General features: G+C 36.3%; 5 protein-coding genes and 1 long non-coding RNA gene across 10 annotated transcripts; 3 read left to right on the top strand and 3 right to left on the bottom strand.

Moving 5' to 3' along the window:
* Positions 1-2,392: 2,392 nt before the first annotated feature.
* On the top strand, positions 2,393-7,869 carry LOC145054225 (histidine kinase 2-like). Its single transcript, XM_079002366.1, has 11 exons — positions 2,393-3,268; positions 3,354-3,896; positions 3,966-4,241; positions 4,317-4,699; positions 4,779-4,965; positions 5,074-5,355; positions 5,575-5,673; positions 5,765-6,402; positions 6,528-6,995; positions 7,087-7,520; positions 7,678-7,869. Exons 1-10 carry the CDS (start codon positions 2,900-2,902, stop codon positions 7,307-7,309), a joined length of 3,468 nt encoding a protein of 1,155 aa, XP_078858492.1. The 5' UTR covers positions 2,393-2,899; the 3' UTR covers positions 7,310-7,520; positions 7,678-7,869.
* On the bottom strand, positions 7,810-9,332 carry LOC145054226 (F-box protein At3g07870-like). The gene has a single exon (XM_079002367.1). It carries the CDS (start codon positions 9,202-9,204, stop codon positions 7,954-7,956), a length of 1,251 nt encoding a protein of 416 aa, XP_078858493.1. The 5' UTR covers positions 9,205-9,332; the 3' UTR covers positions 7,810-7,953.
* Positions 9,333-10,195: 863 nt separating this feature from the next.
* Positions 10,196-11,930, top strand: LOC145054223 (Carbohydrate-binding X8 domain superfamily protein). The gene is made up of 3 exons (XM_079002363.1): positions 10,196-10,419; positions 10,788-11,039; positions 11,762-11,930. The coding sequence occupies exons 1-3, from the start codon at positions 10,350-10,352 to the stop codon at positions 11,794-11,796; spliced, it is 357 nt and encodes a 118-aa protein (XP_078858489.1). The 5' UTR covers positions 10,196-10,349; the 3' UTR covers positions 11,797-11,930.
* On the bottom strand, positions 11,887-13,253 carry LOC145054224 (uncharacterized). Its single transcript, XM_079002364.1, has 5 exons — positions 13,015-13,253; positions 12,825-12,895; positions 12,641-12,721; positions 12,389-12,432; positions 11,887-12,187 (listed from the first exon to the last, which is right to left on the bottom strand). Exons 1-5 carry the CDS (start codon positions 13,052-13,054, stop codon positions 12,088-12,090), a joined length of 336 nt encoding a protein of 111 aa, XP_078858490.1. The 5' UTR covers positions 13,055-13,253; the 3' UTR covers positions 11,887-12,087.
* A 2,561-nt stretch (positions 13,254-15,814) lies between these two features.
* Positions 15,815-18,693, bottom strand: LOC145054222 (uncharacterized). The gene is made up of 2 exons (XM_079002362.1): positions 18,329-18,693; positions 15,815-17,834 (listed from the first exon to the last, which is right to left on the bottom strand). The coding sequence occupies exon 2, from the start codon at positions 17,805-17,807 to the stop codon at positions 16,047-16,049; it is 1,761 nt and encodes a 586-aa protein (XP_078858488.1). The 5' UTR covers positions 17,808-17,834; positions 18,329-18,693; the 3' UTR covers positions 15,815-16,046.
* A 1,642-nt stretch (positions 18,694-20,335) lies between these two features.
* LOC145054220 (uncharacterized) lies at positions 20,336-25,990 on the top strand. Of its 5 annotated transcripts, none has more exons than XR_013684726.1 (7): positions 20,336-20,547; positions 20,614-20,734; positions 21,158-22,204; positions 22,293-23,845; positions 24,605-25,191; positions 25,286-25,404; positions 25,507-25,990. It is a non-coding gene; the product is annotated as an uncharacterized LOC145054220 (long non-coding RNA). The 5 variants fall into 5 exon arrangements; XR_013684729.1 differs by having other exon boundaries at positions 20,337-20,547; positions 22,293-23,024; positions 25,507-25,988; XR_013684727.1 differs by having other exon boundaries at positions 20,337-20,547; positions 22,293-23,024; positions 23,766-25,191; positions 25,507-25,987.
* The last annotated feature ends 1,999 nt before the right edge of the window (positions 25,991-27,989 follow it).

Here is a 27,989-nt window from a genome sequence, read left to right as displayed (position 1 = left end):
ATAAGAACTCTCTCATGGCTTCTATGGCGGTTTAGGGTTTCTCACAGGAGATATGAGGTGCATCCCAAGTCATAAGTTCCTTTAAATAGGCTCCAACCCCCGGAACTTAGGGTTTTTCTCTACCCAGTACCTACTCGGCGAGTCCATCCTTGGACTCGTCGAGTCCGCTCATTAAATCCGCGTTTCAACTCGATGTGACTCGGCGAGTCAGATCCTTGACTCGTCGAGTCCCTCCTGAATCCTCAAAATTGAAAGCACGAACTATCATACCTGAATTTCTGGATGTTACAACACTTTCTCCCATATAGAAGCTTGTACAACGGTGCACCAATACTAGATAAGCTGGATAAGCTTTGTCATCTGAAGAACCACTCAACTCCAAGATCATCCATAAAATGCACCAAAAGTGCCAAAAACCCCAAATAACAAGATCTAAAGAACTAAAGAGCAAGATAGGAACTTTATACTCATAATAGTCCATAAATGAAATGTATTTGATGGATCCAAACTTGAAAGAACATTCCTTGCAACCAAAAGAATTTTCTTGATCTTCAAGCTTCATCAAATCACCACCAAAAGCTTCCAAAAGAGGTCCTATGATAAAGGAGGAGCTTAATCTATGAAGGGAGGTAGGGGTTGGCTAAAAGGAGGGGTTTTTTGGTGCAATGGAGGTTGGAAAACGACCTAAAACAAGGGGTTGAAGCCCTTAAATACAAGTCAAACCCTATTTAATGGGCTTGGGTTGCACAACGCTCCTCACCATGCCGTGGTGAACTTGTTTTTCCCAAAATCCACTTCAACTTCAAACGGCCATAATTTCTTCATTTCAACTCTGTTTTCAGCGATCTTTATATGGACGCAAGGGATTGATGAGCCTCACAATTCTATCTAGTTAATTTTGACTAAAAAAATACTGAACTAAAATCAATAATTCATGTAAGAAGCCCAAATTATCACCTTTCCTATTTTACCCCACTTAACAAACATTATCAATATCCGTTAGGGTCTAAACTTTATTCCTTTAAAACACAAAACCTTTATTCGATCAACTTACGGTCCGTTATCCTAGAATTGGAAACATATGAAAACTAGATGTTACAAAAATCTTCTTGAAAACTTACTATTAGTGACCACAAAAAAAACTATTTTAAAAAGTCATTGTCAATAGCCAAACATTTAGTTTAATTTATTGGCTTCTAAAAGAAAAGTTAATATCATAAAATCTACATTATATATCGTATTTTTTTGGATTAAACTTTAACTGTAGGTTTTTTTTTTTTTTTTTTTTTGTTTTTGTTTTTTTTCCTGAAAGACATTCTATTTTTTTTTCATTTATTTCAATTTTTTTTTCCTTTTGGTTTTTATTTCCGAAAAAAACTTATTAAATATGAGGTTTTTTTTTCCAAAAAAATAAAAAGTTAAGAATAATTTTTCCATAAAAATAAAAGTTTGAGAAAAATATTATGATAGCATGTTCCAGACCAGTTATTTATGGATTAGTTTTGCATATTCCAGTTTTACGTGTTCCAAAGCGATTTATCCTGAAACCAACATATCCTCATTATTAATGCCAAATAAGACTAATTATTGATGATAACTAGACATCTACCTATTTTGACCATAAATTTGATGAATTTCGGAATGATTTTGCATGTTTTGCATATGATTATCATATTGCAGACAATTTTTTTTTATTACATGATTTTACATTATCTGAATCAATAAAATATTAAAAAAAACTCTATAAATAAAGAGAACATACTTACAACGCCCTAATCTTTTATCATTTGAAATCATTTTCATCAACCAATACAGAGTCTGAAATGATATTTCGAGATCTCGTAAATACCACATTCCGAAACAATGTATAAATAGAAGGACCACTCAATCTATGTCGGGTGCCCAAGTCCAACCAATGTCGAACCCGGAATGATCCATTTTTGAAAAATCGATCATGTTGAACAAAAAAAACAGAAAAAAGAACTATCTTTGATTATTTTCTTTATATTAACTTTAAATATGATGTTTTGTTAATATTCTGTTTTTATATTAATATTTTTAATAAAATATTAAGTTGATTTGGATTGATAATAAACAATAAAATTAGACTAATTATATTATTTATATGAATAAGAGATATACTAATATTTAACGATCGTGTTGGTTTGAATCACCAAGAGTTGCATAGTCACTACAGATTTTTATCAAATAATTTATTAATTAAATATATATTATTTTCATTACTTTTAAGAACAATCTGTATTGAAAGCATTGTTTCTTAAAAAAATACTAAAAATAGATATAGTATTATTAACATTCATCTAAGTTATCCTCCCACAAGATGATGAGATAATCATATATCCCCAGCCACAACCAAACAAGCATTTGTAGAGATAGAAAGAGAAAGAGAAAGAGAAAAAGAAAGAGAGATTAAAAAGCAAAGGCGCCTCTTTTCCCCCCTATCTTTTAATCATGGCCCCTTCTCTCTCCGTAAGTAAAAAAGGTTTGTTCTTGATGTCTCTTTATGCTCCCCTCAGGTTTTGGTGAGGCAGGCGTACCTCATATTAGGAAATTTACATAACCCCCCTTGTTCTCTTCTCCTCATTTCTTGTCTTTTCTTGATGATGCCTTCCAGTTTTGCCCAATTCTACTTCTGAGTTTCAAACAAAGGCTTGTGATTTCCCATGATTCCCTTTACCTTTCCCTTTTCTTCCACCAAAAAAAGACGTGATTTTGATTGGGTTTCGCAGCTTCAACACTGACTACATGATTAGGAAAGAGATGGAATCATGTGTTCTTGTAATTATCTCACTGTAGCTGCGAATCTTTGTTTCTTGATGAATTGTGAGCTGGGTTTGCTGGTAGATCCATCTGTACCTTATAAAGATTCTTCTTTTTGATGATATTTTCTGCTATTATTGAGTTTCCAAAGCTTTTTCTCAAGTGGGTGTTTCTTACAATGTCTTTGAATTCCAAGATTTCTGGGTTAAATGGTAGATTGGTGACCAGTTCAAAGATGAGGAAGACTAAAGAGCCTTCGAGGGGATCTCATAGCGGCTGGAAAAAGAAAAGATTGCTCCTTTTTGTGTGGGTTTTTCTTATTGTCACTGGGTTTGGTTTATTTTTATTCAGTGGCGTTTTAAGGAAGAAGACGGATATAACAGTAACAGGAACATGTGAAGATAAATCGTTACTTTTGGTTGAACAATTTAACGTCAGCAAAGACCTTCTTCATGAGCTTGCTTCCTCATTCTTTGAATCAGATCAGGTTATATCTTCTTGTTTTGCTTCATCTTTCTACTGTTCGATTTATACATTTCAATTATGTTCTAATTTTCGTGGGTATCTTTCAGATAACCACCTTGAAATGTATCAAGCAAATGGGATACGAAACATCACCAAAAAATGAAATCACCTGCGCTCTCACAGCGCCAAATCCTGTAGAAAATGTCGAATTGTGGGGCCAATGCCCTGTTGACCATGGCGACAATCCTATGATGCTTGAAAAACTTACAATCGAGCATTACAACAGTATTATGAAGGTCACCCTGTTGGCCATTTTCGTAATCGCACTCTGTTGTGTGATTTTGTGGAAGAATCGTAAAGGGAAACTTAAGAAGAAAGAGCAAGCATTGACCTCGTCAAAGGGAGCAGGAAAATGGATGAAGAAGCTTCTGGTTCTATTTGTATTAACTGGAATTATTGTATCGATTTGGTTGTTTTGGTACTTAAATGAAGGTACACGCATTAGAAGAACAGAAACGCTAGAAAACATGTGTGATGAACGTGCAAGAATGTTGCAAGATCAATTCAATGTGAGCATGAACCATGTTCATGCTCTTGCTATTCTCGTTTCCACTTTCTATCATGGGAAAGAACCTCCTGCTATTGATCAGGTAATTTTACATTTACATCTTGGATTTTGTCAACACTCTTTCTAAATTAAGAAACTTTTTGTTGCACAGAAAACTTTTGGGGAATATACTGAAAGAACATCTTTCGAGAGGCCATTAACTAGTGGAGTTGCATATGCTCTTAGAGTGCCTCATTCTGAAAGGGAGAAATTTGAGAAAGAACATGGATGGACTATAAAGAAGATGGAAACTGAAGATCAAACGTTAGCACAAGATTGTGACCCTGAGAACTTGGATCCTTCACCTGTTCAAGACGAATATGCCCCTGTTATCTTATCTCAGGAAACCGTTTCTCATATTGTGTCTATTGATATGATGTCTGGAAAGGTATTATCTTCATCAAGGTTAAAAGGGTCTTTTTAGTTTCTTCCTTCTTGGCTAATTTTCATTTTTTTTTCTTAGGAAGACCGTGAAAACATTTTACGAGCAAGGGCATCTGGAAAGGGAGTATTGACATCTCCATTTAAGCTACTAAAATCAAACCACTTAGGTGTTGTGCTTACTTTCGCTGTCTATAATGCTCATCTTCATCAAGATGCTACACCAGAACAGCGAATTAGATCCACTGTGGGATACCTCGGTGCATCTTATGACGTGCCATCTCTAGTTGAAAAGCTTCTACACCAGCTAGCAAGCAAACAAACCATTGTTGTCAATGTTTATGACACAACAAATGTTTCAGCAGCCATTAACATGTTTGGTCCTAATGAAACTGATACAGGGTTACTCCACATCAGCAGTCTTGATTTTGGTGATCCTGCTAGGAAGCATGAAATGCGTTGCAGGTGATATTGAAAAAAGATTGGATTTTTAACAATTGGTCCACTTGAATTTACGTTAATTGGATTCCGTTTTTTTCAACAGGTTTAAACAGAGGCCTTCTGTACCTATGACAGCAATAATAGCGTCGATTGGAGTGCTTACAATCACGTTTCTTCTTGGGCATATCTTCTATGCAGCTATAAACCGAATTGCAACAGTGGAGAGTGATTTTCGGGAGATGATGGAGCTCAGAAATCGTGCTGAAGCTGCAGATGTGGCAAAATCTCAGGTTCATCAACGAATTACAACATTCACATAATCACATCGCTAGGGTTTTAGCTTTAACTTTCCATATCTGCTTTTTCCCCTTCATAATCATGAATAATATCTCTTGTAGTTTCTTGCAACGGTTTCACATGAGATTAGGACCCCAATGAATGGTGTTCTAGGGATGTTGCAGATGCTAATGGACACAAATCTGGACGCGAAGCAATTGGATTTTGCACAAACTGCTCATGCTAGCGGGAAAGATTTGATAAAATTGATTAACGAAGTTCTTGATCAAGCAAAAATTGAATCTGGAAGGCTCGAACTTGAAGCTGTCCCATTTGATTTGCGCACCATTCTTGATAACATTTTATCTGTATTTTCAACTAAATCTCAAGAAAAGGGGATCGAGGTACATACCAAATTTCCTATTCTCCATTATATATTACTAGGGTTTATATCTTAAAGTTTTACCCACCATTCAACTTTCAAAACCCTGAATCGTCAAAAGGGTAAATTGGTCTAATGGGTAAAACTTTTATGGTCATATGTAGCATAAACCCTTATTACTATGATAGTATGATGCATGTGTTCTAACTAAATCTTAAATTTTGTTCTTTTGTGCGAGAAGTTGGCTGTATATGTTTCTAATCAGCTTCCCAACATGGTTGTTGGAGACCCTACTCGATTCAGACAAATAATCACAAATCTTGTTGCGAATTCACTTAAAGTTAGCATCTTTTCTCATCTTTATTACATTCAATTCAACACACGCCACTCTCCATGTCACATTCTCTAAATTACCATTTTGCCCTTTGCAGTTCACACACGATAGAGGACACATATTCGTGTCAATCCATCTAGCAGACGAATTGACAAATGAATCCAATACAAAAGATGAAATCTTGGCCTCTCTTCATGGGTCGATAGAAAGATGTAACACTTTAAGTGGGCTTACTGTGGTTGATAGGACAAAAAGTTGGGAAAAATTCTTGAAATTAAGTGGTGAAGATTCGATAAATGAACCTGAAAAGATTAAAATATTAGTGACAGTTGAAGATACGGGTGTGGGAATCCCTATAGATGCACAAAACCGTATTTTCATGCCTTTTATGCAGGCTGATAGTTCAACATCAAGAACTTATGGTGGAACTGGAATTGGATTGAGTATTAGTAAACGATTGGTGGGATTAATGAATGGTGAGATTGGATTTGTTAGTGAACCGGGTATTGGAAGTACTTTTTCATTTACAGTTTTCATGAAAAAAGAAACATCTTCTCTTGATACTGGATTACATCAATATCATCCAGCCATTTCAGAGTTCAAGGGACTAAAAGCATTGGTGATTGATTCGAAGAATATAAGAGCACAAGTCACTCGATACCATCTTCAAAGAATGGGAATATTAGTTGAAATTGCATCTTGTTTTGATTCTGCACAATCTTTTCTATCCGAAAGGTAAATTATCTTGCTCAAGACTTTGAATTTGGATAGTTAGGGGTTCTTTTTTAGTTAATAATCTTAATGGGTTAAGCACTTAATTTTATTATTTTTTTTTTTTATTATTTTTTTTTTTTTTGTAGCGATTCTGGTTTTGCGATGATTCTTATTGATCAAGAAGTATGGGAAAAGGAGAAGGGTCTTGTGTTCCTTCATGGCGTTAAAAGTAGCACGAAATTGTTTCTATTGGCTAATACCCTAAACCCTAGGGTAAACAATGAGATGAAATCGGCTAATTTGGTGACAACTGTTGTGGGAAAGCCACTAAGATTAAGTGTGTTAATTTCTTGCTTTCAAGAAACGTTTAATGTAGGAAACAAAAGAGTTGTAGCAAGAAGAAAACCGTTGACTTTAGGGAATTTGTTACGTGATAAAAGAATCTTGGTAGTTGATGATAATGTTGTTAATAGAAGAGTGGCAGAAGGTGCTTTAAAAAAGTATGGAGCTATTGTTACTTGTGTAGATAGTGGGAAGGCTGCTAAACAGAAGCTTAAACCACCTCATGATTTTCACGCGTGTTTCATGGATCTTCAAATGCCCGAAATGGACGGGTAAAAATTAAGAAATTCTTATCTTTTTTTTTTGTAATCGTATACTCAAATGTCTAAAATACCCTTTAATTACCATGTTTTGTTATAATAGGTTTGAAGCTACAAGGCAGATTCGCAGCTTGGAGAGCAAGTTTAATGAAGGAATCAAATCTGGTGAAGCTTATTGGCATACTCCTATTTTAGCAATGACTGCTGATGTCATCCAGGCTACTGATGAAGAATGCATGAAATGTGGAATGGATGGTTATGTATCAAAGCCATTTGAGGAAGAACAGCTCTATTCAGCTGCAGCTACCTTTTTTAAGTCTGGTTGATTGTCTGAAATCTGAATGGTTTAGTGGGTCCCACTTCCACTGTAAGTTAACCCTGGTTAACATCTTAACCATGGTCCAGTTCCACCATAGTGGTTTGCACCAGGCTGACCTCTAACCTTGGTTAAGAACTTTAACAGTCTGGTTAGATGGCAAAACCAGCAGCATTGCAATTGAAGCTTGCATCATATTATAAGTCGCTGTTCTTGCCATGGTAACACACTTCCAAGATCATTGATTTTTGAAAAAAGTTTCTTACTTTCTTTATCTAATCATTCTTTTTGTTTATGGGTATAAACAATCTTGGATCAGTTTTTAGAATATGTTATGATAATTTGAGGTTAAACGCGCTTTTTCTTTCGATTTTTCAGTTGATTATGAGCATGGGATATACGAGAGACTTCATTCACCTGCTGACAGAAAACTCGGAAATCTAACTTTCTGGTGTATAAAAAGTTAAAATCCCGATATGGGTTGTTTGTAAATGTTTGTAACGAACCATATGTAAAAATAATGATATTGATAATAATAATAATAATAAAGAAAACTCTTTATTTGTTGTATACATATACTTACATAAATTTTTGCTATTTTAAGCAAGTTTCAAATCATTTATATATATATATATATATATATATATATATATATCAATTATAGATTGGTGTATGAGTCCAATTAAGGCTACCTACATGTACAATTGTTTGAAACAACTTAGGCATCCCATGAAACACGACATCTTTAAACTCCTTCCATTTTGGATCATACTTCACCAAACTCCCACCTCTATACTCCATCAAAATCTCACCATTCTTCAACACACACAAAACCCTAACCATCTTCTCATGCATTGCTTTACGCCATATCCCATAATCATGACTATGACTCGGGAATTTTGCAAGATAAGCCCCATGGATATCAAAACGCTTCACCCACGACTCTTTCACATCGTATTCCTTCATCACCCAAATCTCCAACTTCCCGTATCCACACGACACCGCCGCCGCCAGACACCCTTCGATCACCGCGAGGTGGTAGTTGCTCCTGTTGACAGGCTTCGAGACGAGTTTGAACTGCTCGTCTTTCAGGTCGAACGAAACAATCGTTCGACCTGGAAGCCCGCCCAGGCGGCCCGGGCGGCTCACAAAATGGAGCCGCCCGTTAACCGCTACTACTTCTTTAGCTTGCCTGTCTAGTTGATAAGGTACTTTCCCTAGGCATCTCCACGTGTTGGAATCTTGTTGGCCAATGGTCAAGACGTGAACCTCGGATTTAGGGTAACTCCTGTTGTTTCGAGTTAACTTACGTGGGGTTCTGTAGTATACGATCCTAACAACCTTGTATTCGTTTGTAAGAGGGTGAAACCCGAATCCGAATACTACTTCTTGGTCTTGAAACTGTTTGGATTTTGGTAGCTCGATGTGGTTTCTTGTGAACGGGTTGAACACGTAGACCGGGTCACCATAAAGTGAATCGGACAAACACAATAAGCCATTGCAAGAGCCCACGACGTTGAATTCCGGCATGGAACGACAAAAGGGTGTGGATATCTTTCGTACAATCTTATCACCACCGTGGTCATCATTGTAGCCGACAAAATAAAGCTGGTTACGGATCGGATAATCGCAGTGGAACACCAGGATGGGGTCTGATTTCGCCGCCGTGGGGTGGTGGAGGCGCGGCAGTTCAGGATCGTGAGACAAGGCGTGGCATGACCGGCTTACGAACCGGAATTGCATCAGTGAGGATATCGGCAACCTGGTAAGAACATCGAGAAGCAAATCTCTTGGTAAAATCTCGAACCCAGAAGGGTGGTTCTTGATCAAGATCCCCGTCTTCTCTTCTTCATCAGCAAGCTTCGGTTTCTTGTTTCTGGGTTCATCTTGAAAACTCGAACCCATGCAACCGAAACAAAGAAATGAGAGAAGATGAAGAGGAAGAGGGAGAGGGAGAGGGAGATTCAAGAAACCGGAGGAAATAAGCAGAAGATGAGATGAAAGATGCTTTTGGACTACTGAGAGACGGAAAGCACAATGAAAATAATATAGCTGTAGGTGGTTGAATTTTGATGGTAACAATGCTTTACATACTTGTACGTTGTGGCATATAATATAAAATTTTCACAATTTTCGTATAGTTTGTATACAACTTAAATTAATGGGGTCCATCCTTGAATAATAATTTGTAAGCATCTGTGACAAAAGTCCACCTTTTCTCCATCAAAAACGGGTGTTGAGACAAAAAAAAATTCAGGCCGAGAAGGCGAGAAGATAATGACCATTTCATTTTATTTATCTATTATATTTATAAATCTTTATTTATATATTATATATATAAATATAAATATAAAAAGAGAGAGAGATGAAAGTGGGTTAGTAACAATATGACTTTTGATCTGCTTTTGTTTCAAAAGTTTTCTACTTTTGACTTTTAAGGGTCAAACAGGCTAATTTCAATTTTAAAAGAGAAATGTAAATATGTTTATATTATTAAGAAAAAACGATTAATTATGTTAAAGATATTCAAAATTATAAATATATATAGTTATGATAACATATATTTGATATTTAAAGTCAAAAGAAAACACCAAAGTGGAATTTAGTCTTAGAAAATCTTGAATTACGCGACTGTAATGATTTCCAGGAATCAAGATCCGTTAGGATGGTGTAAACATGATCTGATTCGCTAACAAAGCAACAATATGAAGAGGAATCCATATATATTTAGTGATTTGTACTTTATGCATTAAAAGTTATACTATCAACCCAATTTCATATACGTACTTTTGAATATATGATTTACAGTTTACTGATTAATATGATTGGTGCAGATTCAATGTTCATGACACCAATGAGAAACCTTCCCATGTGGAATATGTAACACATTGTAGTCGAACTGGGACACCTTCCACATGATCCAACACAAACAACAGCCATATTTGGATCTTGATCTGTAAAAGTTCACTTCCCTTGTCATATATATAAACCCCATCTGTTTCTTCCCATTTCCCTTCTCTCTCTCTCTCGACCATTTTCTCTCTCTAAAAATGTCACCTTTTGTTCTGAAGATGTTGCTTCCATTGATGCTTCTTGTGGTTATGCTTCCACAAAGATCTAGTAAGTAATCTAATTGATCACTTGTCAATCGTGATACATGCATTTCTTGATTTTTTTTTTTTTTTTGGTTTTATATACATAAATTGATAAATATACATGTACATATATAGACATATAATAAGAAATTATTAACATCAATCTCAAAACTGCCATTTTCAGTTTCTTATTCCATCTTCCACAATACCCATGTGCATTTCAATCCAGTATCATGCTATCCCTACATACATATATACATTTTTATATATACACATCACTGACCCCACTGAACCATATCCATAGTTTTATTGTATAAACAATTAAAGACTTTTGCATTTTATTAATGAAACTTTGTTTTTATCTATATGTTGCATTTTGGGTAATGAATATAGAAGGAGATTTTGAGCAATGGTGCATATCAGATAGTCAAGCAACAGATGCAGAATTACAGGCAGCATTGGATTACACATGTGGGGAAGGTGGTGCAGATTGTAGCAAGATTCAAGAAAACCAATCTTGTTATTTACCAAACACACTAAAAGATCATGCTTCATTTGCATTTAATGCTTATTATCAAAAATTTAAACATAATGGTGCTTCTTGCTACTTTCATAGTGCTGCAATGACAACCGAAAAAGATCCCAGTAAGCATTTTTTTTCTTGATTCTTATATATAACTTAGGGTTAAGGTTATATATGGATAAGAAAATGTATATTTTAATAAGTAATTTTGAGTATAAGGTACAAAAAAGGGTAAAAATTGCATATTTTGATCGGTAAATAGTTGATTGATAGTTGCTGATTGAGTGAAGATCTGATTGAGTTAGACTCGGTCTCTAATCGGACTAGTAAAACACATATCAGAGACTACAAGTCAGACCCAAAGACATATCAAAGAGTCCCTTACTTGAACTAAGGAGATAGGATGTACATCTAAAACAATAGTGACTATGTGTGCATTGGACATAGTTGATTACTCATATATTATATCAAACATTAGAGTTTCAACTTTTAACCCTTTGCTAACCCATGTGATTAAGGAAAGAAAAAGTATTTGTAGGTGTTAAGGATTTTAAGTTTAGTTTAATCTTCCTTTTTTTTTTTGTGGAATTTCATATCAATTTAAAAAAGGTTACCCATTTCTTTTATAGCAACCTAATCTTTAATCTATATTCTAATTCCATTTTCCTTTTCTTTTCCTCCATCCTTTTTGGCTTTCTTTTTATCTTTTAAAGCATGAAAACATTCTTTTTTATCTTTTAAAGCATGAAAACAGATCCCTTAAATTCACATGCATGCTTTTGTCTTTACAAGCTGTGTTAATAATAATTAATTTTCATTCTTTTTCACTGAATTATTCCCACAGGTTATGGTTCATGCCACTATGATTACACTCCCTGATGCAATGGGTAACAAATTATAAAAAGACAGATCACAAATTATAAGAAGACAGATCACAAACGAATGTTTACTTTTCACTTTCTTGATTCATTTGTCTTGAAAAGAATCCTTTTTAATAGATATATGTTGGAATATTACTGGTTCTTTACAAATTGCTAAGGCATGGGATCATAAAAGCAACAGTTTTTAGTTCAAAAATACATGTAAAAAACATGCCTTTAATACCCCCCACTGAAATCTATAGGGGGATTATTTCTAGCTTGATTCATCTTCAGGGGTAGGAAGGTAATTCTAGAACAGCAAGCTTCCCCAGGCAGCAATAAATGCAAATCCACCAAATGGGGCTAATCGAGCATATGTTCTGTCTTCAAGAAACGCCACCACATAACACCTGCAAAGATTAAAATCTAATCAATTATATAAAGCATTACTTGGCTATATACAATCACATTCCAACACTTCAAAAATGAATAACTGTTATACCAATATATACTTATCATGTTCACCAATTATCAACTGTTTTCATACTTATATGTAATGAATTCAGATAATGACAACTAAGAGTGTGAGGAAACACAAAACCAGAACTTACGTCCCCGAGAAGGCGACAATTCCAGTAGTCAAAAGCCCTCCAAACTACAACTCACAAGAACAAAAGAAAGAATGGATTTAGATTCTGAAACAGATTAGTAGATTACAATTGATTGCTTTCAGCAAAAGTGATTATGATTCTAATTATCATCAATATAAATGTAAAACGAATGACAATTGATAATCACTTTCAAAACGCGCATCTAAACATGTTATAAACAGAAAGAAGCAAGAAGTAGAAGAGGGAACTTACTATATTGGGGTTTTTAGTTATAGGAGCACCAATCAATGCAGCTGTATGAGCTAAATGGTAAAGAGATGCTGTGTTCCAAACCTGTCGTTTTCCACAATCATACAACATAATAGTTAGAATCAATCTAGGTTTTCCTTCTTTCCTTTCAGATCATACAAACTAAACGGTTAATCGAAGTAAAAACCTCTTTGTAAGAAGGGTTGTTTGGTTTGAAGCCATGGGCACCATATGTGCCTAATCCAAGAGCTGCCATTCCTGTTTTTTCAGAAAAAATCAAAATTGCGATTTCGATAAGCACCAATTCGACCAAGATTGAATTAGATCATGGATTTTGAACAAGGGTTTCGGTTTGACGCGAACACTAACAAACTTACCGGAGACTGCAGCAACTTTGTGCCAAATAAGAGGATTCATTGTTCTTCGCTCTTGCGCATACACAAACTAGGGTTAGAACCAAACAAAATCAAATAAATTTATGATATTTTGAGCGGTTTCTGCTTTCAAGAGTCAACACACTGGCACTGCCCCCGCCCACCAACTGATTCGTAAGGCGAGGAAGCACTCAACGTCTGAGTTTTTGATAAAATTGTGTTTTTTTTACAAAGCAATCGTTGCACGGGAAAAGTTTATGGTGATCGAAAAAAAATAAATTAGTTGGGAATGAATTTTTTATTTTGTTTATATTTAATTAATTTTATATATTATTAATAATAAAATTTGTTAAATATGTTTAAATATTATATTGTCATTTGGCTCGCAACAATAATAATATTTAATACATTTAAAAAGTGTGATGGTCAATCCTATAAAAAAAATTTATTAAAATATAATTCATTATCCTTCTAAATCATTTTTTAAATTTTATTTAAAACATTTGAAATTATTTGTATTAAGAGCATCCAACATGGTGAGTTCAATAGGAGGGTCGAATGAGGTGACAAATCTAGTTGTCATTCAATGGATGAAACTCTACCATAGTAAGATGCCACCGTGGCATTCAATGGATTCGGAGTTCAATGGTCATTGAACTCTTTAATGGGAAAAAAGAAAGTTTTCTAATCTTAAATACAAACTATAAATTAGCTTTTGTAACTTTTTATTGAACTTTGTAGAGTCCAATGCATTGTAGACAAAAATTGATTGAGTTGTATGGAATGTAGGAAAATGATGTGGAAATCCATTGAACTCTATGAAGTTCAATGCATCATTGGGGTTTTGACCCTATTTAAACATCTTATGACCCCCTTGTGGCCTTTTCATTCTCAGCCACCTTTCACCCCAAAGCTGATATTCGAAACTCTAGCCCCCTTTAGCAAAGTTTGAGACCTTTGAGTGATTTTGTGGGTTTTTAGTGCTCTTAGAAGAAGAAGAAGAAGTCCATCATTGAAGCTTGAAGAAGCTTAAGCTCTTAGATCCAGAACTTCCATCATCCTTGCAAGCTTATGGGGGTATAAAGCTTGTACATTTATGCTTCTTTTTCTAAATCTAGATTTGGACCATGTTATGTTGTGTTTTTGGTCCCAATATTTGGACGTTTGAGACTTGGATTGTTCTAAATCATCTTGAGTGTCATTTGTGATCATTTTGAGCTTATAAAATCATAAAGTTGGGGGCCTAGACATCCCCATTCATCCATACATGAGATCTTGGACAATAAAGTATACTTTGGACTTAGGGTTTGGATTTGTTCCTTATTAATCCATGCAAAGGCATCAAGTTGTCGACTTTATCATTTAAGACATCCCCAAGAGCAAGATCTGTGATTTGGACGATTGGTCTTAAAGCATTAAGTGCTTAAAGTCAAGTTTTGGACATTTGATGAGTACGTTGGGCGTAGCCTCCTGGTACGCACGAAATAACAGGCTGAGGCCTTGTCCCCTTTCAGATTAGATCCAATATGCTGGGTGTAGGCATCGTGTACGCACATCGTACTCACCTGAAGCCCATTTGGGTCATTTTGGGCCTTGGGCCATGGCTTGTAGGTCCTAGAGTAGGAAGGGTAAAAGGGTCTTTTACCCTTTGTGATAGGGATTATGATTTGGAACTTTAGTTGTGGATTATTACCCTAAATAGTGATTAGGGTTGGTTTGATTGTGTTTAGTGTGAGGAACCGTGGTAGCAGTAGCTCGACAATGTGATTATGCATCTTCAGACTGAAGTGAGTTTTCTCACTGTACTTGTGGGTCGAAGGCACCGATGTCGGCCTACTGGATTATGTTGTAGGATAGTAATGATCTTTGTGACACTTACTGATATGTTTGTATGTGCTTGTTGTCTTTGTGACTCTTGCTAAAAGTTTAAACGACTTTAAACGACTTTATACATTTATTCAAGACTATTATATGTCTACTTGTAATTATCCATAGATGTATAAAAATCATGACATTTTTACCACGGTTGGAAAATGATTTTAGAAACTTTTTTAGACAATTATATCTGACAATAAAATTAAATTGACAAAGATGACCCATCCGTCAACAGTTAACCATTTGTTTAGGTTTTTTGATTTATATCTAGGTTTTTCCACTATGTTTATAGTGTGAAAATATGTACAAGTTTCGCGGCTCTTTCCCCTTGACCCCCAAGAAGACAAGACTCTTTGGCTCTTGTCGTTTTCAATGTTCATGATCAAACTGGTTTACGTATGCACCGCACATCATCTTACTCATATAAGACTATAGTCCGGAATCTTTTTTACCAGTTGTGTGTAAGTTTTCAATACAAATAAATTGGTTTATAAAATACAAATAACCTTAATATTTACTATCAAAAAGTAAACAACAAAGTGATTACATCTATACCGATCACAATTACAAAATACAAAGTAAATATTAAAAAATGGGGGTGTATGGTGGGTTTCCTCAATAAGGGGCTTGTCGACTTTGTTAGAATTACTTTGGCATGTTGGATTCGATCTCCGACACGATAAACAATGAGGTTTTTAAAGGGTGAACTCAAACTATAGTACACGATTTCTTTCTTCTACTACTAGGATCACTCGCACTAAATTAACCCCTTACATAGCTCAATATCTAGTTAGAATCACTCCACCAAAGCTACCTAATAAAGTATAGAAGTTGAGATTGTGAGTGGTAATATTCACAATATTTGAACCCTCTTAAATAAATGTAGGATGCATTTGGACCTTAACAACTAGGAAGAAAGACTAGACTATTTCTTGTAGATGGTTGGGAAAGTGACTCCCAAAGTTGCATGTTAGTTTTAAAAGGTTCTCATAGGAAAGTTTAAAGATGATACAAATTAAGCCCTCTAAAAACAAATGTGAGCTTGCACCTATATCTAAATTCTTTTACCAATTCTCCCTCATTGATCACTATATGTGTTTAGATCATCTGTACATTATCAATCTCACAACTTGTCAGAATAAATATCCTAACCACCCTCTTCAGCCACCTCCACCACCATTCACAGCCGCCAGGGTGGCAGCCGATTCCTCCATTGCCGCCCGAAGCAGCTCTTCCGGTGTTGCAGCAGGGTCAAGATCCCAACACCCATCTGGCATATTCAAACCTTCACCTTGTAACAAACAAGATGGAACCTGATGTGAAAACCGCAACATTTCTCTCTTTGAAATCCACCGAACCGAATTCTCATTAGGGTTCCGCCTGTACACCGTTTTGTACCCTTCTAACTTCACCAGATCCGCCACACAAACACCACGTTCGTCGGAATAATCACCAAGAACCACCACCATTTCGTACTGGTGCACCACCTCTTTTGGTGTTTTCCGGTTCCAATTTTCCGACCAGTTCCGGTACACCGCCCATATGTCGCCGGATTTCGGGTATATCCTAACACAACCACCTCTCCCAGCCTTCTCTCTCCCCAAAAGATGAGAAAAAATGTTGACATGGTCAACAACATCCGAATGAAAAACCCTAAAATTTCCACACGATTTGGTGAATCCAGATTCAATCCATTTACAACAACCAAATTCTGAATCCGTTTTTGAATTCAAGTAACTGATATAAACCCTAAACGGTTTCACAGACAAAACCTGGCGAATCAAACAGTAAAGCCGAGGCATTCCATCTTCTTCATCATAAATCGCCCATATCTGCTTCGCTTTGAACACTTCCTCTGATCTATCCATATCAAAATCATGGAAATCCGGGTCGGGTACTACTATAGTTCTCTTCGTTAATTTCCCATTCTTTTCGGCCTTTAAATCCAACTTCATCTCTTCCAATTTGACACGAATCACGGATCTTGCTTTATCAATTAACAACTTTCTGGCATCAAAACACGTGGCAGCAACCACCGCATCTGGTTCTGTAAATGAACCCATTTCACCATTCCCATCACTCACTTCATTCTTTCGTTTCTTCGGAGCTCTACCAACCTTACCAATCGGAATTTCACCATTTCCGTTCACTTTTGCTCCGGCGACTTTTCCGTTAGCGTTATGAACAGTGTTCACGGAATTGTAGGAGAATCCGTTAGGATCTGAAATCGAACAAGTGTTCCACTGAAACGAGACGTTGTTGGTGAACTCGGGCCCATATCCAGAATGAAAACCCAAATCCGACCCGTGTGTATGGCTTGCTAACCCGTTATCTACAGTATACGACCATGGGCAATACGTAACTGGAACAGCTCCCGTTTCAACGGCGACGAAAACCCCACGACAGTTCTTACATGATAATCTTTTGTTCACATACTTTCGAAGATATTCATACTGGACTCGACACGATGTGCACACAGTCCAAAACGTGTCAAGTCTAGGAGGTGCAACCATGGCTAATAAGTTCTTGTTTCTTCTCAGATCATATATGTTTCTTTTTGTATTATTGGACAACACAGTCCATGCTTCTGAAACGAGCTTGAAAGCTTCATCGGCTCCAATGGTTTTGTTCTTGTCTGGGTGTAAAAGGACAGCCATCTTTTTGTACTGTTTTTTCAGTGTGGATTTGTCTGCAGATGGGTTTAATCCGAGAACTGAATAAAGGTCGATTTCTCCGTTTATTTTGGTGTTGGAAGCAGCGTGTATTTCAAAAGTGGCCACCATTTGAGCGATACCTTCAAGCTGGGGGCAAAAAGCTTGAGCCTTTAATGCAGACCATTTTGCACCTGCAAAGTCTTTCATGGCGAATAGCTTTTCTGCATTCTCTTTAGCTCTACGAGCTTCTTCTACAATTTGTTCCATTTCAATGTTTAAGACTCGAACCAGATCCTGTAAAATAATAAACCAAATCCAAAATGTTACTAATTTGAAAATCACATTCTGAGCATATGATAACAATTTAGACATTTGAGTCGTCCTCTATAGAACTTTAACTAGTGCAATTGTACAAAATCCATGAATTGGGAGACCTTGTGATAACTCAAGCTTGAGTCAATAACTACTTAATCGCATGTTTGATCCACGACAGAAGTTGAATTTACAGATAACAGTAAGATTGATTACAAGTTCACAACCGATTTTCAACAATCACGAGTTAGTATGTTCATAATCAGTCAACAAGATTCAATCTGGTAAGAAATTGTTAGTTAAACGAATAACCCAGTTCGTCTAAACAATATGAAAATCCGAGCTCAACCATTACCTTACACTGCGATCGCAGCTCAAGTGAGCTAAAAGATCAAACCTTTACACATTTAAAAACCCTAAATTTCAACCGTTTTACAATTAGCGGTAGAAAAACACGAAATTGAAGTAAAACTTACTTAGATCCGCATTCTGCAGCAATCAAACATCAACTAGATCTCAAATCAGCCGGTGGATTCCTTTTGGTTTGTTCGGGTATCAGTTAATGGAGTAACTTTTTGTAAATCTTGAAAAATGGAAAGGGAAAAAAGATTACATTTCCCCTTAAAAACTAACCAAACTGAGTATTGCTTGTTATGTATACCAAGATTAAAGACTAGGATTTTGATAAACTCGAAACCAGAAAAGGGAAACACCGTGGGATTCCGGCCGCTGAAAACGGAGGAGGTGGAAGAAATTATGATAGCGGCAAATCGCCGACCAGATATATCGATATGTATTTGGTTAACAAATAAAATATGATCATGTAATAATTGCGTAGTGAAAGTTCTAAGTGAAGCTTTAAGGTTTAATTTAGGTTAGACCTTTGTTACAGAGCAAAGATTTCCTAGTTCAAAACATTATACAACTGTTACTACATCTTGTACTAGTGATTATAACAGGTTTGGACTGAATTTGGAGATTTGAGGTCTGTGGAAAAGGAGTTGCTTTTTGTTCATGTGATAAAAGGGAAGCGAAGGTGCGCATATTTGCGTGGTGCGCACCCAAGGTGGGGTAGGGTGGTGGTGTTTGGTAGTGGGAAAAAGTGAACCTGGTTTGGTCCCAATGAGGATCTAAGAGGAACCTTTTTTTTTGGAAGTTGAGGTTTCAAGTTATGCGTTTGTTTAGATACAAATTTTGCCAACCAAAACTAATTTCATATTTATTTTCCAACCAAACGCAATATAAAAAAAGCGATTCAAATTCCTTACAGATTTATTTTTCAGTTTCAATTCAAATTCTTTCTCAACATATTCTACGAATCAAACAATAACTAAGAATGTTATATGCAAGTATCTTTTGTGAAGTGGTGTATATATTGATTTAGTACGATAGATATGGCATTGTTTTATATTTTCATTTTTTTGCATGGTAGCTTTGTATTATTATTATTTGTCGGGTTTACAAGATATTCACCGGACTAAAGTGGATGTTTTCAAGGTTATAAGTGTCAGAGCCGGTTTTGAAGGGATCAAAGGGGGCATTTGCGCACAAGGTCAAATTTTTTTATATATATTATATTCGGACACAAAGTGATAGTCCAGAATCCTGATATAAAGTTTGTTATATTTGTTATTTTTATTGATATGAGGTTTTTGGAGCTTTAGGGAGCAAAAAAAGAAATAAAGGTTATCTAAGGATATTTGTCTTATCCAAGCCTCCTTACTCACCTATATAAACCTCTTAAAGGGTTCATTATTTTCGTCCATCCCATAACCCTATCAAGAGCCGAATTTTTAAGCTCCCCCCCCCCCCCCCCCCTCTTAAAAGGTCTTCCAGTTACTTGGTTTGGGGTACAAGCCATTAGAGACATCCAAACTTTTGGTGCTTGTTTTCCAAAGAACTCAAATGAGGTTTTACTTGATTAATTTCTACATTATTCAAAAGGTATGGACCCTAAAAACTTTTGTGATTTTCGAAAATTACTAGGGTTTCTTATGGTTTTTTGATTTTCATAATTAGTTGCTATCAATAAAGAAAACATAGATCCTTTCTAGGTTGCATGTGAACTTATGGGTTTAAGAGTTTTTCCACCACAAGATTTTTTGTTTATAACCTAGAAAACCCATCAATAAATAAACATGAGAAAAAGGTGCAATTTATGGACCTAAAAATCACCATAATCCCAAAATAGAACTTATTCATGATCTTATTCCTATGACACATTCGATTCACATCTTAAGTTGGTTTTCATTGAGCCTCATTGGTTTTTATCAGTGTTGTAAAAATCGGCCTAGGCGGCCGCCTAGACGCTTGGCGGAGGTAAACTGTATAGGATTTTTTATAAGCGTTGTAATTAATCAGAATTGATCAACGATGGTCAAAAGCGGAAAATGGCCGTCTAGGCGGTCAAAATAGGTCACCATAAGTCAACTAAAAAAAGTCAAAATTAAACCTTTTTACTTAACCTAATCGACTAAAAGAAATACAACCTTCATTCTTTGTCTTTTTTTTTTTTTTGCGCCTCCATCATCTCGTTCTCTTCTCCAGTGATCGACTATCACAACTTCATCATCGCTACAACTTCTTCCGACCATACCTACACCAACGTTATTCGAGTCCGGCGACAAGAGTTATTCGACTCCGGCTACAACTTTCTCCATCAGACACCGACACATGGGACGGCGACACATCGCAGGTATGTTTATGATTTTTGCGATTTATTGGTTATTCAACTTATTAACTGATGAATGTGTTGTTTCAGTGTGATCATCGTGATTTCTAATCATTACTGCAACTTCTTCCGACCACACCTTTGAGTCCACACATTTTATTCCATCGATTCTGAATATCTCACCATTGACTTTGACCAGCAGCTGTCATCGGTAAGTTTTTCCCCTGGTTTGGGTTTTCATTCCTGTTTTGGTTTGCTTACGAACATATGAACATACAAGTTGCATAATGGTCCAACCATTTTGGTTTGGGTTTTCCTTCCTGTGTTTTGACTTTTGCCCCTGTTTTAAAAAAACGATCATACAAGCTGGACCATTTTGCCCCTGTTTCAATCCTAATTTTTACCCATGTTTCATTCCAGTTTTTTCATGCCTGTTTCATTCCAGTTTTTTCATTCATGTTTAAAGTCATTAGCCCTTTTTTAAACTACACAGATTATGAGATACATAACTGTTGTTTCATATTACTGAAATAGGTTATTTCAAAACAGATTACACTCCTTTACACATATTAAAGGTTATTTCAAGTTATTTTTTTGCCCATGTCTCATTACCATTTCTTTCATATTTTCATAGATTAAAGGTTGTTAATGGCATCTAAAAATTTAGTTACACAGTCGATGGATTCAACAACTACTGGTTTTAAGCGGAATTCAAATGATATTGCTTGGGAATTTGCTATTTGCCCGGATCCTAAAAATTTGGATAAATTGAAGTGTACATTGTGTGAAAGAGTTTACAATGGGGGTTTAAAGAATGAAACAACATCTTGCTCATGTGAAAGGAAATGTAGCTCCATGTCAAAATTCTACCAAAGATGATCAGTTGGGATGCTATCAACGAAGGAAAGTTAAAAAAGAAGGGAAAACAAGCACATGAAGAAGCATTAAAATTGGAGGTGAGATTTGATACTAATGAAAACATTAGTATAGACACGGATGAAATAGATAATACCTTTGGGAGCTTGAGGGAACCATGTGTTATAGGCCCGATGGATAACTTTGCAAGCACATTAAACCCAGAAGAATCTTTGAAGTCGGGAAAAGGCAAAAAAGTTGATATTAACAATGCTATTCGGAAAGAAAGAATATCAACTGTGAAAAGTTTCATCAGTAGGTGGGCATATGACTGTGCAATTCCTTTTCATGCCTTCAAAAAGGATAACTTTAAATGATGGTGGAGGTAATTGGACAATATGGAACCGGGCTTCCAACTCGGCAACTCCTACTAGGTATGAGTTGAGTAACACAGTTTTAAAAAAGAAGTTGAAAGAACAAAAAATTTAGTGAAAAAAATGAAGAAGAATGGAAACAAGATGGATGCTCGATTATGACGGATGCTTGGTCTGATAAAAAGAGGAGGAACATTATGAATTTATGTGTCAATTCAAAGATGGGTACCATTTTTTATCTTCGAAAGAATGTTCGAATGAAGCACATATGAGTCAACATATATATGAGTATGTGGGATCTTGCATTCAAGAAGTTGGTCCCGAACATGTTGTTCAAATAGTAACCGATAATGCCACGAATAACATGGGAGCCGCAAAGTTGCTAAAAGAGAAAAGACCAAAGATTTGATGGACATCATGTGCGACACATACCATTAACCTTATGCTTGAAGGTATTTATAATTTTATTTATTGTGTTTTATACTTCTATTTGTGTTTTTAATCGTGATTATTTATTGAACGTATTGGTGGGCTTCCAAGGTTCAAGAAAGTCTTAGATCAAGCAAAGCAAGTAACCATCTTCATTTATGCCCACCACAAAACATTGGCTATGATGAGAAAATTCACTAACAAAAGGGATATCATCCGACCGGGTGTCACGAAATTTGCTTCCGTCTATCTAACATTACAAAGTTTGTCTGAAAAAAAGAGCAACTAAGGCATATGTTCTCTAGCAACGAATGGGAGGAATGTAAATTTTCAAATACAGTTAAAGGGGGATCCAGTCATACATTGGTGACAGGTTCCACATTTTGGGCGGGTGTGACACTTTGCTTAAAGGTGTTTTCCCCTTTGGTGAAAGTCCTTCTATAACACCTCGAGTTCAGAGGTGCAAGTTCAGGGTTCTTGGTGTAAATAAGGAAGGTCGACTCGAAGAGTCGATGGATAGACTTGACGAGTCGATTCGCGGTTCTGGTCAAGTGTTAAGTGACCAACTCGGCAAGTTGGCGGCTGGACTCGGCGAGTTGGTGCTGAAAAGAGAAAACCCTAATCCCGGGAGTTGTGCCCTATATAAAGAACATAACATCCTTTCTTCAGCCTCTTTACCACCCTTGAGAGCCTACAAACCCTAGAAATCGAGTGGAACTCCATTGATAGTGAAATTGGAGCTTTGGGAAAGGAAATCTTGAAAAGGGAACTTGAAGACTAAGGGATTGCAGCAAGGGAGTGGTATAGATCTGAGGTCTACTTCAGTGGGGGCTTTCATTTGAGGTAATAATCTATTACTTAAGCTCCTTTGAGTCTAGATCCTTTGTTGCTTGAGTTTTGGGGCATTTCTAGAGTTATTTCGGGTTTAGAGGTTGGATCTGAGGTTGCTACCTCAGATCTGGACTTGAGATGGTCCAAAAGATCATAAAGTTCCTGTCTAGGAACCATTGGTGAAGCCTTTTGTCTTGAACCCTAGCCCTAGAAGTGTTTTGGGCTTATATCTCCTTGCTCTCACGTAAAGTTTGCAACTTTACGTGAGGGTTAGGCTGTAGAGGAATGGATCTATGGATTGGAGTCCCTGTATGGCTTGAAAAGCCTCTGTTTGGAATGAGAACTGAAGAGACTCGGCGAGTCACATGGGTGCACTCGACGAGTTGTATGAATATGTGCATGGACTCGGCGAGTTGGAAGAACAACTCGGCGAGTCTATGCTTGGACTCAGCGAGTCTGGTCGTGGAACCCTAACCTTTTCTGGTTAAGTCGTGAATCGGTGAGTCGAGGGATGACTCAGTGAGTTGAGCAGGATGGGACTCGATGATCGTTGGACTCGACGAGTCTTGGGGTGACTTGGCAAGTTGAGTCGTGTTCTAAGAGTTTTCAGAGCATAGGGACTCGACGAGTCAGCGGATTGACTCGGCGAGTAGAGTCAGTCAGGAAGTTTGACTTTGACTGTGACTTTGACCAAGAGTTGACCAGTTGTCTTCCAGGGGTGTTTTGGTAATTATTGGTATTTATTGAGTTCAGTTATTTGGTATTAGCTAGTGGTGGAGATCGTGTCGGTGGTCGAAGCAGCTTGGTCTTATCTTATCAGTCGGCAGTTGTAGGTGAGTTATCCTCACTATATCAACATGGTCTAAGGCACCAAGGCCGGCCCTTTATCGGATTGAAATCTGGGTATCTGTTTGATATGTTATTGTTTGTTATGTCTGTATCCTGGTTTTTATAGGATGGTGTATGTTAGAGACCTGGTTAAGGTCGGTATTCTGGTATATAGGATGGTGCTATGTTAGTGACCGGTTAGGTCGGTATCCTGGTTAGGATGTTATGATATGCGATCTGCTAAGATTGGTTTGATTAGATGTGAAGTGTTATATGATTATATGTTTATGTGCACATGGTTGTTGGACTGGGGTTGGGTTGAGGCGGGTCCTGCTTTGTGTTGTAGGCCAACATACCCAGGGTGGACCGGTTATCCCGAAAGCCCAGCGAGCGGTCCGGATAGATTGTAGGCCTCAAGAGGGCGGACCAGACGTGCCGAGGCTCGGAAATTGGACCAGGCCGACTGAAGGCCCGATGCGGACGGACCAGTCATACTGTAGACTCAGATAGCGGACCAGGTGGATTGAAGGCCCGGTGCGGGCGGACCAATCACACTGTAGACTCGATGTATATGGCTAGACTCGGAGGGTGGACCAGGTGGACTGTAAGCCCGGTGCGGCGGACCAGTCACACAGTAGACCCGAAGTGCATGGTTGTTATGTTATGTTATGATATGACATGTTATGTGTATGGTATATGTGGTTGGTATTTTGGGGGTTATCTCACTAAGCTTTCGGGCTTACAGTTGTGGTTTAACGTTTCAGGTATTTCAGGAGACCGTGGCAAGGCAAAGGCGTGATCGTATCGCTCCTCATGTTTATGTTTTATGATATGGTTCTGGGAATACTTTGATAATAAATTTATTGAAAACCTTTTTGTAATAACTTAATGAAATTTGATTGTTTTTGAAAAGTTTAAATTGGTTGGAATTTTTAGAGCGTTACACCTTCGTATGGTTGATGCGGATTGAAAGCCCTCGATGGGTTTTGTTTATGGTGAGATTAAAAAAACAAAAAAAGAAATCGTTGATGCTTTAGGCGGTAATAAAAAACATATGAGTCTATCATAAATACCATATCAAAGAAAATGAAAGGTATACCATATTCAAAATTGCATTTGACCGCTTATCTTCTAAATCCTTATTATTATTATAAGGATCCGCAACTCCAACATGATCCTGAAGTAATGGATGCGGTTCTTGAGTTTTTTGATACATTATTTTCTGGAGATTTAGATATGCAAAAACAAGTCGTGACTATTGAGTTGCCAAAGTACAAGAAAAAAATGGATAAATTTGGTTAGGAACTTGCAGTTAAAGCATGTGAAGTGAATTACGGTGACTATGATCCGGGTAAAACATTTTACTTTTATTTAATTATTTTATAAAAATTCATTTTTATCAATTTATGAATCTAATAATGTGATTTATGTTAAAAAAATCATAGCAATTTGGTGGGGTACGTTTGGTGGAGCAACTCCTCATTTGACAAAGATTGTAATAATGATTCTTTCTTTAACTAGTAGTTCATCTGGATGTGAAAGGAATTAGATCACATTTGAAGGGGTTAGAATTCATACTTCAAATTTCAGCAATTTATTTAAATTATAAATTTATATTATAATATGTTATATTTTTTTTTACCATTTATTGTTTTTACGTTTGTAGATTCACACGAAGAAAAAAATAGGTTGGATGTAAGTAAAATGAACAATCTTGTTTATGTCCAATTTAATGCTAATTTGATGAAAAAAACAAAAGAGAAAAGAAAGGAATATGGAAGTGCTATTAACTAATGATAGTCACACGGCTCAAGAATGGATTGTTGATTGTGATGAAAATGAAGTTGACATAGTTGGTGATTGTCAAGGAACCGATGAACTCGGACATGGTTCAAGAACAAGAGAACTTTTAGATGAAGATTTTGCGTCAGGGAGTGAGGAGGAAGTATTGAAGAAGTTGATTATGAATCAGATGGAGTTCAAATCATGGAAGAATGCAGAGATAAAGAGTAGAAGCCTATGAACAATCAAAAGTTTGATCTTATAAAACTTATTTTAGACTTTGTATGACGTTTTGTGACCTGAATATGTAAACGTTTATGGATATTTACTTACTTTGGACATGTATTGTTTGATGACTTGAATATGTAAACGTTTATGGATATTTACATATTTTGTTAGTATTTTGTTTGGAGATAATCATATAGGTAATATTTAAGTGTTTTTTTTTTTTTTTTTTTTTTACAATTAAGGGTCCCCGCCTAGACCGATTAGTCGTTTGACCCCAGTCGACCACCGATGTACTGTCGAACGATTTTTACAACCTTGTTTGTTATAGAGAAACCGGAAATAGGTTTCCATAATCATGAACTCTTGGTAAGTTACATAGTTATTTCTTGCAATTAAACCATTTTGAAGTGGAACCAAGACTTGGACCACATACAAAAAGCAGAAGAAATAGACATCTTAAACTATATGGTAAAAGGATGAAAAAACAATCATTCAAATCGAGTGTGTCTTGGTAAGTTAAAAATATCTAACCCAACGATCTTATGTTGTATTATGATTTCATATATGAAAATTAGCTTAGTAACTCCATGGAGATCGGTGCTCTTTATGTTATTTCAGGATTTCATATATGTTATTAGAAGTCTTGAAATTTAATACTACTGCTAAACATTGATGGCACCAATATTAAGTAAAATCCAAAGTGAAATTACTACCAATGGAATGATATTTTTGTGAACCATTGTTTTTTGTTGTTTATGTCTTTGCATATGTTTATTTCATTTTATGTGTAAATTGTGGAAGATTAAAAACTTAGTGTCAAAATTGGAAAAGATTGAAATCTTAGTGTCAAAATCACAAAAAGTTGAAAACATAGTGTCTTTTGCTTAACTTTTTTTGTTTATGACACGTCAACATGCCATGTAATCATGTCACATCAGTAGTGCAACCGGCCGACCTAATGCCAACTAGTCAACGAGTTAGAATTGCAACAAATTTAAAAATAATGATTTATTTGTAACAGAAAAAATGCGATATTAAAATCCAAAAAAAGTAAAAAGTTAGTGACTTTTATGTTATTTACCATTTTAATACAGTGAAGTGTGCTTCAAAAAGATTTGGATATACTTTAATCAAGTAGCACCGCTATTTTTAATATCTTTATTGATCAAAGTTAGTTATGGGAGGTCCCTTCTAGGTGGACATGCGTTCACTAGGATAAGTAGTAAGTGGATAAGTTGAGTAAACTATAAGGTTTTTTTTTAAATCTTAGAGGATTTGTTGGATATATTGCCGAATTTTAGGGTTGTGATGTTAGATCGACTTGTGTCTAACCATAGGCCGATTATGTTGTCTCAGGAGGTAGTTGATTATGTGCCAATTTCTTTGAAGTTTTATAACTCTTTCGACGATATTGGAAGGTTTTGATGTGATGATTAGAGGTGCTTGGTTGGATACTCAAAGATATGTTGGGTCGAATAATTTCATTAATTTTAAAAATAAAATGAAGTTTTTGAAAGGCCAAATTCGAATGTGGAGGAATAATTAGATTTCGGAAAAAACAAGAAAAAGGTGAAAACTTCTTATTGTTATGTATTAAGCTAAGAAACTAATGCAAAAATGGTGACGAATCTGAGCATATTTGTAACGCCCCATCTCTGGTATGTTGTTTCCGTGGCATTTATTTAGAAGTTTTCTTGAGGGACTCGGCGAGTCTATGGCCTGACTCGTCGAGTAGGGTCGAGTTTTCGAGCACGTGTTAGTCGGCGACTCGGCGAGTCCATATTCGGGACTCGGCGAGTCTGCCTGCCAGGTAGAAACCCTAAATCCCCGGGTTTTCACCCTATTTAAACCACCTTATGAGCCCCCAAACTCGTCCCCTTCACCCTCAGAGCATCATTTAGCAAACCCTAATCTTTTCCTTGTTTATTTGTGCATTTCTTGTGTGAATCTTGAAGTTTTGAAGAGAAGAAGGAGGCTAGATCCAAAGGAGAAGAAGAAGATCCAAGGTCTTGCTCCCATTTCAGAGTTCATTGAGGTATTAGCCGAATTCCTGCTATTTCTATGATTGATTTCTCTTTAACAAGCATATTTAGCCTCTTTTAGCCATTTCTTAGCTTGTTCTTAGTAGAGAGATCACAT

Source organism: Lactuca serriola, chromosome 5 (genome assembly GCF_051521515.1).
Source record: "Lactuca serriola cultivar US96UC23 chromosome 5, Lser_US96UC23_V15, whole genome shotgun sequence".
Classification (NCBI taxonomy): domain Eukaryota; kingdom Viridiplantae; phylum Streptophyta; class Magnoliopsida; order Asterales; family Asteraceae; genus Lactuca; species Lactuca serriola.
Note: the sequence above shows the minus strand (reverse complement) of the source record. Positions and strands in the feature narration are given on the sequence as shown.

Excerpts from the sequence above, each read along its gene's own strand:
- LOC145054223 (XM_079002363.1), top strand. The coding sequence starts at position 10,350 with ATGTCACCTTTTGTTCTGAAGATGTTGCTTCCATTGATGCTTCTTGTG. Across the intron at positions 10,420-10,787 it reads TATGCTTCCACAAAGATCTA|AAGGAGATTTTGAGCAATGG; the intron begins GTAAGTAATCTA and ends TAATGAATATAG. Across the intron at positions 11,040-11,761 it reads GACAACCGAAAAAGATCCCA|GTTATGGTTCATGCCACTAT; the intron begins GTAAGCATTTTT and ends TTATTCCCACAG.
- LOC145054225 (XM_079002366.1), top strand. The coding sequence starts at position 2,900 with ATGATATTTTCTGCTATTATTGAGTTTCCAAAGCTTTTTCTCAAGTGG. Across the intron at positions 3,269-3,353 it reads CATTCTTTGAATCAGATCAG|ATAACCACCTTGAAATGTAT; the intron begins GTTATATCTTCT and ends GGTATCTTTCAG. Across the intron at positions 5,356-5,574 it reads CTCAAGAAAAGGGGATCGAG|TTGGCTGTATATGTTTCTAA; the intron begins GTACATACCAAA and ends TTGTGCGAGAAG.
- LOC145054224 (XM_079002364.1), bottom strand. The coding sequence starts at position 13,054 with ATGAATCCTCTTATTTGGCACAAAGTTGCTGCAGTCTCCG. Across the intron at positions 12,896-13,014 it reads CAAAGTTGCTGCAGTCTCCG|GAATGGCAGCTCTTGGATTA; the intron begins GTAAGTTTGTTA and ends CTGAAAAAACAG. Across the intron at positions 12,433-12,640 it reads TAACTAAAAACCCCAATATA|TTTGGAGGGCTTTTGACTAC; the intron begins GTAAGTTCCCTC and ends TGTGAGTTGTAG.
- LOC145054222 (XM_079002362.1), bottom strand. The coding sequence starts at position 17,807 with ATGGAACAAATTGTAGAAGAAGCTCGTAGAGCTAAAGAGAATGCAGAA.
- LOC145054226 (XM_079002367.1), bottom strand. The coding sequence starts at position 9,204 with ATGGGTTCGAGTTTTCAAGATGAACCCAGAAACAAGAAACCGAAGCTT.